General features: G+C 39.3%; 1 protein-coding gene across 5 annotated transcripts in view; it reads left to right on the plus strand.

The window, feature by feature from the left end:
- LOC127961090 (rho GTPase-activating protein 6-like) overlaps window positions 1-8,746 on the plus strand; it is a 32,180-nt gene extending 23,434 nt beyond the window's left edge. For 4 of the 5 annotated variants that reach the window (XM_052560026.1, XM_052560029.1, XM_052560028.1 and 1 more), the window contains 9 exons: window positions 115-313; window positions 2,584-2,639; window positions 2,953-3,103; window positions 3,277-3,425; window positions 4,165-4,341; window positions 4,761-4,849; window positions 5,661-5,860; window positions 7,581-7,897; window positions 8,523-8,746. In XM_052560026.1, coding sequence (XP_052415986.1) covers window positions 115-313; window positions 2,584-2,639; window positions 2,953-3,103; window positions 3,277-3,425; window positions 4,165-4,341; window positions 4,761-4,849; window positions 5,661-5,860; window positions 7,581-7,897; window positions 8,523-8,594 — 1,410 coding nt within the window. In that variant the 3' untranslated portion in view covers window positions 8,595-8,746. The remainder of the gene's footprint in view (window positions 1-114; window positions 314-2,583; window positions 2,640-2,952; window positions 3,104-3,276; window positions 3,426-4,164; window positions 4,342-4,760; window positions 4,850-5,660; window positions 5,861-7,580; window positions 7,898-8,522) is intronic. The other variant, XM_052560027.1, reaches the window with a different exon arrangement.
- Window positions 8,747-10,243: the final 1,497 nt, after the last annotated feature.

The following is a 10,243-nucleotide window of genomic DNA, read 5'->3' on the forward strand; positions in this document are numbered from 1 at the left end:
TTGTAATTGGAACAAGCTTAGTTTATCGTACGCCGCAAACCTACATTCATCTGTGACCATTGGCTATCATATCTAAACTCTCTATCTTTCTCCCCACCTCTTTCTCTTCGTCAGGGAGGGATGTCTGTGGACTCCATCTCTGATATGGTGGAGAGTCAGTCCAGACTACTTGAAGCTCTGCAGCTCTCTCACCCCCATGAGCTGGAGCTGAAAAAGGCCGCCGGTCGCACACAGGCCAAACTCAGTCTCAATCCCATCTACAGACAAGTTCCCCGAGTGGTAGAGCGCTGCTGTAACCACATCGAGACCTACGGTGAGCTGCAAACCGCAATACAGCACACGTCCAGTCATTCATTTCAAAACCGGAAGGACAGGAATTTGAATTTGATAACAAAATCGTATTAATTCCTTATTATTTTGCCATTCATCACCACTATATATATATATATATATATATATATATATATATATATATATATATATATGTGTGTGTGTGTGTGTGTGTGTGTGTATATGTGTATATATATATATATATATGTATGTATGTACAGTATTGTTCTAAATAATAGCAGTACAATGTGACTAACCAGAATAATCAAGGTTTTTCGTATATTTTTTTATTGCTACGTGGCAAACAAGTTACCAGTAGGTTCAGTAGATTCTCAGAAAACAAATGAGACCCAGCATTCATGATATGCACGCTCTTAAGGCTGTGCAATTGGGCAATTAGTTGAATTAGTTGAAAGGGGTGTGTTCAAAAAAATAGCAGTGTGGCATTCAATCACTGAGGTCATCAATTTTGTGAAGAAACAGGTGTGAATCAGGTGGCCCCTATTTAAGGATGAAGCCAACACTTGTTGAACATGCATTTGAAAGCTGAGGAAAATGGGTCGTTCAAGACATTGTTCAGAAGAACAGCGTACTTTGATTAAAAAGTTGATTAGAGAGGGGAAAACCTATAAAGAGGTGCAAAAAATGATAGGCTGTTCAGCTAAAATGATCTCCAATGCCTTAAAATGGAGAGCAAAACCAGAGAGACGTGGAAGAAAACGGAAGACAACCATCAAAATGGATAGAAGAATAACCAGAATGGCAAAGGCTCAGCCAATGATCACCTCCAGGATGATCAAAGACAGTCTGGAGTTACCTGTAAGTACTGTGACAGTTAGAAGACGTCTGTGTGAAGCTAATCTATTTTCAAGAATCCCCCACAAAGTCCCTCTGTTAAAAAAAAGGCATGTGCAGAAGAGGTTACAATTTGCCAAAGAACACATCAACTGGCCTAAAGAGAAATGGAGGAACATTTTGTGGACTGATGAGAGTAAAATTGTTCTTTTTGGGTCCAAGGGCCACAGGCAGTTTGTGAGACGACCCCCAAACTCTGAATTCAAGCCACAGTACACAGTGAAGACAGTGAAGCATGGAGGTGCAAGCATCATGATATGGGCATGTTTCTCCTACTATGGTGTTGGGCCTATTTATCGCATACCAGGGATCATGGATCAGTTTGCATATGTTAAAATACTTGAAGAGGTCATGTTGCCCTATGCTGAAGAGGACATGCCCTTGAAATGGTTGTTTCAACAAGACAATGACCCAAAACACACTAGTAAACGGGCAAAGTCTTGGTTCCAAACCAACAAAATTAATGTTATGGAGTGGCCAGCCCAATCTCCAGACCTTAATCCAATTGAGAACTTGTGGGGTGATATCAAAAATGCTGTTTCTGAAGCAAAACCAAGAAATGTGAATGAATTGTGGAATGTTGTTAAAGAATCATGGAGTGGAATAACAGCTGAGAGGTGCCACAAGTTGGCTGACTCCATGCCACACAGATGTCAAGCAGTTTTAAAAAACTGTGGTCATACAACTAAATATTAGTTTAGTGATTCACAGGATTGCTAAATCCCAGAAAAAAAAAATGTTTGTACAAAATAGTTTTGAGTTTGTACAGTCAAAGGTAGACACTGCTATTTTTTTGAACACACCCCTTTCAACTAATTGCCCAATTGCACAGCCTTAAGAGCGTGCATATCATGAATGCTGGGTCTTGTTTGTTTTCTGACAATCTACTGAACCTACTGGTAACTTGTTTGCCACGTAGCAATAAAAAATATACTAAAAACCTTGATTATTCTGGTTAGTCACATTGTACTGCTATTATTTTGAACAATACTGTATGTATGTATTTCTTTCACATTTCATTCTAGTTCAGTGTTATGTAATTCAGATTTCATTTAGAATCCTGCCTCTGGATTGGCTGCTGTAATTAAATTTTTAATTTAAAAGTTTCAAGACAAGGCATTCTCAATTTAGTTTCGAGTGGTTTGAAGACCATAACATTCATCAAAGTGATATGTTTCTGAACTATAACAATGTCATGTACCAAATACTGGATACTAAATTATCAGCAAACTAATTAGAAAACATCCTCAGGCTAATAGCTCATAACCTGGTTCAGGTTGCAAACAGAAGGACACCAAGATGAGACACCACTCAAAAAAACTAAAAGAGATATGAAATCAGGACAATGAAATATAAGCCCACCACATGTTTATGATCTCTCTCTCTCCCTTTCTTTAGGGTTACAAACTTTGGGGATTTTCCGTGTAGGCAGCTCCAAAAAAAGAGTCCGTCAAGTAAGTTTGTCAGTTCCAGCTTCTCTCCAAAGCCAGTTTACGCCACATCTTTTCTCTCTCGCGTGTGGCATGCGCCCCCTGTCTTTCATATTGACTCAGTTAAACACTGGCATACTGTTTTATCCTGTTCCGTGAGTGTTTAGATACTGATCTTAGCATGTACGGTGTCTTGTTTTCATGGCTGACTGTGATTTGTATGTGTATATTACACTGTGTTTGTGCAGGCACAGGATACACGGGACACTTGAGTCTCATAAACAAGGGTTGTCTGTTCGATGATGTTTTCTCCTGCTGTGTCCTTGTGTTTTTTCAGCTGCGTGAGGACTTTGACATGGGGATAGATGTTGCGTTAGACGAAGAGCACAGCGTTCATGATGTGGCTGCATTACTGAAGGAGTTTCTGAGGGACATGCCTGACCCCCTGTTACCACGAGAACTCTACCAGGCCTTCCTGCACGCTAACCGTATGAGTTTACTTTCACAGAGACCGGCACTCACAAATCATTTATTATTGATATCATTACACAGGAATCAGGATACACAATAAAACTCTGTATTATCCAACACGCTTCTCGTTATTGTATCAGCTGTTATGAACTCAGCTCACCTCGCCAGATGTTGTGTGTTTGTCTGACAGTGTTGAGGGGGGCAGATCAGTTGACATACCTGCAGCAGTTGTTGTACCTGTTGCCGCCCTGTAATTGTGACACCCTGCTGAGGCTCTTGACGCTTCTCCATACAGTACAGGAGAATGCAAACAGCTCCACTGGGCCAAACCAGAAGGAGGTACGGTCCCACAACTTTATAAGAGCCTTTATAATGTATTAAAAATGACAGGGATGGTTATCTCATACAGATGAGTGGTTGAGCAATTTCCTTTAATGTGTTATAATGAGTGGTAATATCAGAGCTAGATATTATTTGATCAATTTTTTAAATTAAAGTATGTTAATTTTTCTCCAATTTGTAGTGAGTGAATTCCAATCATGGTCTCTTTTGCACACAGCTCTCTGAAAAATAAAACTAACTAGGTTCCGGTTTAAATTACAGTGTAACTTATATACACATTGTGCGTGTTGGTTGATGTAATTTATATACACATTGTGCGTGTTGGTTATTATTTTTCTAAATGCTTTTTTGCCTCAGTGTATTTGTATGCAATAAATCTTTGTTAAAAAAAAAGAGATAAGAAAATATATTTTCCAGAAAAACCGAGTTTAGATATTTACATTAGGTTTTGTGACAGCAAAACACATTGCATTGATAAACTGTACACTGCCCTTAAAAGTTTGGTTTAAAATTACATTCATACATCATTAAATAAAAAAAGAAATAAAAAATCCCTTGGGGCATTTGTGTAAACCAACAAGTCATTATTGTGTAACTGAGAGTGCCAGATTTAATAATGGCGATGCTAAACTAAATATATGACAGCCCACCACAGAAGACTGTCACAAATGGTGCAACCAAATGTTTCAAATCACATCAAAATCCTGACCTGTTTTTAAACTGGTGTTGTGATTAGATCTCAGGTAATAAGATGACGTCGGCAAACCTGGCAGTGATCTTTGGGCCCAATCTCCTGCAAAAAGAAAGAGGATCAGAGAGAGAGCTCAGCCCTCAAGCTCTGGGCATAGAAGACAGCTCTGCCGTCATCTCCGTCATCCTGATGCTCATCCAGAACCACCAACATCTCTTCACGGTGAGAGCTGCGGAATGATGGACACCAGAGAGCCAATACCATTAAATGAAAAGCTCATACATTTTTTTAAATTATATTCCAAACACTTAAGACTTTCTATTGTCTATATGGAGCACAAAAGGAGAAATGAAACCTTGTTTCTCTTCTCTTTTCAATGCTATGATACGTTCAAAAGGCCATCAGCACACAATTTCTTCTTTTGTGTTCCATGGAAGAAAGTCATGTGTGTAAATGAGGAAAGAATTTTCATTTCTAGATAAACTAGTTGTTTTTTTTTTGGGGGGGGGGGGGGGGGGGGCATTGGATAAAATCTTAGGCCTGCATATGATACATATATTATAACTTTGTATGCACAGAGCATGAAAGATGACTTTTCATTGAGTATTCATATTCTAATAGAGGGAGCATTTCATCTGCAGGTGTCTGCTGAGCTGCAGCAGGAGGTGCTCATGAGCCTCATTCAGACGGACCCTGATGTCATTGACTATCTGCTGCGCAGGAAACTCAGGTCAGCTTTCTGACTGATAATACTCATCTGACACAAGAATCATATATAACCAATATGTGAGAATATGGGATTTTATTTGAAAAGTGAGTCATTTTCTCCAAAGGTTTTTTTTGTTTGTTTTTTGTAAATTTTAAAGACAGGCAAGATTGTTCAACAGTGATATTCTTTGTGGGAGAACCTTATTACCTTTGATTCTACAAATCTCTACCAGTTGGACAAGCAAATCACTTGAAAATAGTTTCTCTGTGCCTACCCACTGCCATGAAACACTGCACTTATAAAACTGTTGAATACTGTTTACAAGTCCAAGCCTCCACTATCTCATCAGCTGTTTATGAGCACAATTTATTTATAGCACAGCTTTTAAAAGATCACAGCACTATAATCTCAGGATCATGGCTTCCCGGACACCAATATTTTTATGATTCATAAAAGATGAATCAATGTCTGACCAAAGGACATTTTATTATGGAGATAACTTTTAGGATCATGATTTTGTTGCAATAAATATTTATATATAATATATATATAAATATGCACATTTTACAATGAATGTAAAAAATATGGTTGGCTGAAAAAGTGGATGGGCACTGCTGTACTCCAAAATGTAATTTAACCTTAAGAATTTTAGATACTATTGCATTCTTTATCTTTGTCTATTCAAAGACACTTTAAAATTGTTTACATGGGTTAACTACCCTAAATTAAAGGCTGCCATTTTAACCTCATATTTAACGTGCCTGATTACAGAGGTGAAACCACAATAATTGCTACTGTCCAAACACTAGTATGCATCTCTCCATTGTGACAGCAGTAGTAGCAGCCTGACGATGGAGACGGACTCCGGTGGATGGAGGGACACACAGGCCTCTCTGGACTCTGTGGGTCAGTCCAGTGATGACCTTTCATCCCTGGAGCCACTGTGCTCTCTTTACCCAGAGACATCTGTGATTGGAAGTCTGAGCAGTGAGGTCTTCCTCAATGTTCTTCATCTGAACACCAACAGGAAACGTTAGTACAGCGTTCTTCACAATGACTCATTTTTAGAGATGTAATTTTGAAATGAATTTTCAGCAGGCATTATTCCAGTCTTCAGTGTCACATGTTCCTTCAGAAATCATTCTTATATTCTGATTTGGTGCTCAAGAAGCTTTCTTTTTATCATTGCCAAACACTAATGTTGACAACAACTGTGCTGCTTAAAGGGATAGTTCACCCAAAAATGAAAATTCTCTCATTATTTACTCACCCTCATATCATTCCAAACCTCTAAGAACTTTGTTCCATTTCTGAACACAAATTAAGATATTTTTGATGAAATCCGAGAGCTTTCTGACCCTCCATAGACAGCAACGGGAATTACCATGTTCAAGTCCCAAAAGATAGTAAGGACAGCATCCATGTGACGTCAGTAGTCCAACCAAAGAGTTCATCAGATGCAAAATTCACTTTTACATGTTGTTTGAACATAAATGTGTGTTAGCAGTGTTTGTACACATCCACCCTATAATGATAAAAATCAATGCAGTGCTTTTTTAAAAAATCCCCTTATAATAAATAATATGATGTCACACAGACCCAGGCCCCTCCCACTACTGTTGATTGACACTACCGTCTTACCTTAGACCTGCCCTGAGTGAGCTGTCATTAGTCTGCCATTGGAGCAGTAGACAAGAATGACTCCTAAGAGACCGAGGTGTTTTGGATGTAATAAAGAACTTCCCGACATCTGAGCCGATGAAGACGAAGTGGATCCACCCCCCACCCCACATCTACCAAAATGCAATTTATGTTTGTACGAATCGTTCATCATCCAGCTTCACCTACAGAAGAAGTAAATATATATATATATATTTTTTTTTTATATATCTTTGCAAATCGCTTTTCCTAATAACGTGCTAGTTAGAAGGTTCCCTGGCTAAATGCAGCTGAAGTAAACAGTCTCAACGGCTAGCCACCCCATGGATGAGAGGGGCAGGGTGTTGCTGGTGTTGTTTTGAACTACCATTGAGAAATACTATACAATAACACAACTAAGGTGCCCCTGAGCAAGACACTGAACCTCCAACTGCTCCCCGGGCACCGCAGCATAAATGTCTGCCCACTGCTCCAGGTGTGTGTTCACTGCTGTGTGTGTGTGCACTTTGGATGGGTGAAATGCAGAGCAGGAATTCTGAGTATGGGTCACCATACTTGGCTGAATGTCACATCACTTCACTTTACAAAATAGGCATACGATGACCCCTTTAATTTTATGAAGCTAGCAGAATACTTTTTTGTGCAGAAAGAAACACAAATAACGTGTGTGGTACTGCTGATGAATTGATGTCACATGGACAATTTTAACAATCTCTTTACTACCTTTCTGAGCCTTGAATGTGGTAGTTGTGTTGCTGTCTATGCAGGGTGAGAAAGCTCTGAGATTAATATTTTAATTTGTCTTGTGATGAAAAAAGGTCTTACAGGTTTGAAACAACATGAAGTTTAAGAACAGAATTGTCATTTTTGGGTGAACTGTCCCTTTTAAATTTTGTGGAACATTTTTTTTTTTCATGATTGTTTGATGAATAGAAGCAAAAGAACACCATTTATTTGAAATAGAGAACTTTTGAAGCATTATAAATGTCTTTACAATCGCTTTCAATTATCAGTTTACGGCAGCATGTGTAAATATGTGTAAGTAAACGCAACCTATTATTATATGTATATTCCGTATGTTTGTCTACAACAGGCTCCTCTGAGGGCCCACCCAAATCCATTGGTAAAATGAGACAGTTTCATTCCCACCACAACCTGATGAGTCTGTCCCAGTCCTCCTCTAATGCCCAGAATGAAGAGCGAGAGCTCCAGGAGCAGAGGCAAGGCAGTTCAAGGCACACGTGCTCCGAGGAGCGCCTACATATCAGCCTGGGACGGCAGGACAGCGGTTCTCATCCACAGAGTCCCAGAGAGAGAGGCATCTGGGTACGGCAGAGCTCCAACGCCTCGTCCACGACATCAGACGACAGCAAACCACCAAGCAACTTCTGGGACTTTTTCACTGGCAAGGTGTCAGGCTCAGAGACTATAGTTTGATTCCTGGGGGTTGAGGGGGGACCCGTAAAACTGTAGAGAGAGAACTGGCAGTAGATACACACACAGACGTAATGCATCTGCGGACGCTATACTGTTTATATAATAAAATCTTAAATAACCAGACTCATCAAGAACAAAATAGTTTTTCAGAACACGTCAGATTATCAAAAGAATCATTATAAACCTGCCAGAATAGTGTATTTTATCAAGATACAGACCTGCGACTATAGAATGTAAATATAGCATATGGCTGTTATAAACCACTCTAAATAGAAAGCAGCGTTTATATATATGAATCCTGAACATGCACTCAGTGGGCACTGTAAATGTCAAAATAGTCCACATTTCAAAGGCTGAAATCTCTTATATTTGTTTACATTAGCACTGAAGCGTTCTGAAGTTCCCCATCTGGCTATTTTTCTAAAATATAGTGATAGCTGGCTGAGGCTTGGTCTTTACCATTACAGAATCTTTTACACATAGTAAAGCATTATATTTTTTAAATAAAGTGTTTATATAACATTTTGGTAGCTTTGAGTTCTTTTTACCTGGACTAAATGAATTTGTACCCTTAAATGTTGTACATGTTGCTTTTCAGATACCGGTTGTCAGACGAAGCCCTTCGCTGCAAAACTTCTTCAACGACCATTCGCAGTCTGAAAAAAATTAAGACACATGGAAGATGCTTTTGGAAGAATATGATTTTTGTTAACTTTTAACCACTTGGAGAACATGCTCTGAACTCATGACATCCCTGAGCCACAAGGGGGTGATATTTACTGGGCTCAAACATTACATTGACATTAAAGTTGAAGTTAAATAGATCCTGTCCATTGCCTCTATTAATGCTGGACTCTGTTGGGATTGGTTAAAAAGTAGGATTTCCTTCAATAAGAATTAAACCATTAAAGACTAGATTAAACTAAGAGAGAGCACTTCCATTTCTAGTGGCAGAAAGTACAAAATATGTATTGATTGAGTTGGAGGAGCCAGGCCTTCTTTGAGCACAAGCTGAATATCAAGGTAGTTTCTCTACACCTCATTTCCTATAAATATTTTTTTTTATCGTGATTTTATCTAATCATTTTTCAAAGTATGTAATAATTTTAAAGGTGCATTCAGTACTAACGTTACTTTTGTCTAGCATTAGCTTCACTGCTTTAAATACTGATAATCGGCCATCTATCGATGTGTATCGCGATGATCGACTCGACGATAGTGAGTTTTTATTCATTTCCTTATCTGCCCAAACAAAAGAGAAGCAATTTGGGCATCAATAATCGGGATTATTTCCATCTTTAAACCGTTCCACCTTCTGAATGTCGTGACGGTGCTGACACGTTTATTCGTTGTCTGTCTTGTCTCTGATCTTAAAGCATGTTAATAAAAGTGTTCCATTGTCAAATTTCGCTTTTTTGCATCACTAAACAACACTACGCTATTAGAGTAACTAGAGACGGGAGCAAGTGAGGCAGAAATACTGAGAAGGGATGCAGCTATTGCAAAATTTCGCCATAAAAGCAATACATTACATTTGCCACCGGACCCTGACGGATTATTGTGTTCCTGGACACGCAATTTACGTAGCTGACTGTAATTTATAGGCGGGGATTGTGCTAATTGTGAAGTGCCCTATTTACCAATGATTGGAATTCATTAACATACACGTTGTGGGAAGTCGTAGCCTAATGGTTAGAGAGTCACACTCACAATCGAAGGGTTTGAGTCTCGGGCCGGCAGGAATTGTAGGTGGGGGGAGTGCATGTACGGTTCTCTCTCCACCCTCAATACTACAACTGAGGTGCTCGAGCAAGGCACTGAACCCCCAACTGCTCCCCGGGCGCCGCAGCATAAATGGCTGCCCACTGCTCCGGGTGTGTGTTCACTTCGGATGGGTTAAAAGCAGAGCATGAATTCCGAGTATTGGCTGTATGTCATGTCACTTGTTCACTTGTTAACTAACAAATCGGACATTTACTAGGCATTTGTGAATCCGGGGGAAAATTTTCGGGGAGGTCTGTTTTACGCGCAAATTAATCCGAATTTTCTCATAGATTTACGAATGTTTCATGAATGAGCCCCATTGTGTTTTGTTAAGGTCTACACCTACCCCAACCCTAAACCTGTACAATAACGCAGTAATGCATTAATTAATTGTTGTTCAAAAATGACAATGTTGATGCGCACGTTGCCAGTTAGGCCAACGGGTGATAGCTCAAACTACTGAATGCACCTTGCGATGACGTTTTCAGCCTCTAAACAGTGAAGCATGAACCTTACTAAACAGGAACAGAATGTTTTTTACTTGGTGTTGCAAAT

This window comes from Carassius gibelio, chromosome B7 (assembly GCF_023724105.1).
Source record: "Carassius gibelio isolate Cgi1373 ecotype wild population from Czech Republic chromosome B7, carGib1.2-hapl.c, whole genome shotgun sequence".
In the NCBI taxonomy this organism is placed as follows: Eukaryota; Metazoa; Chordata; class Actinopteri; order Cypriniformes; family Cyprinidae; genus Carassius; species Carassius gibelio.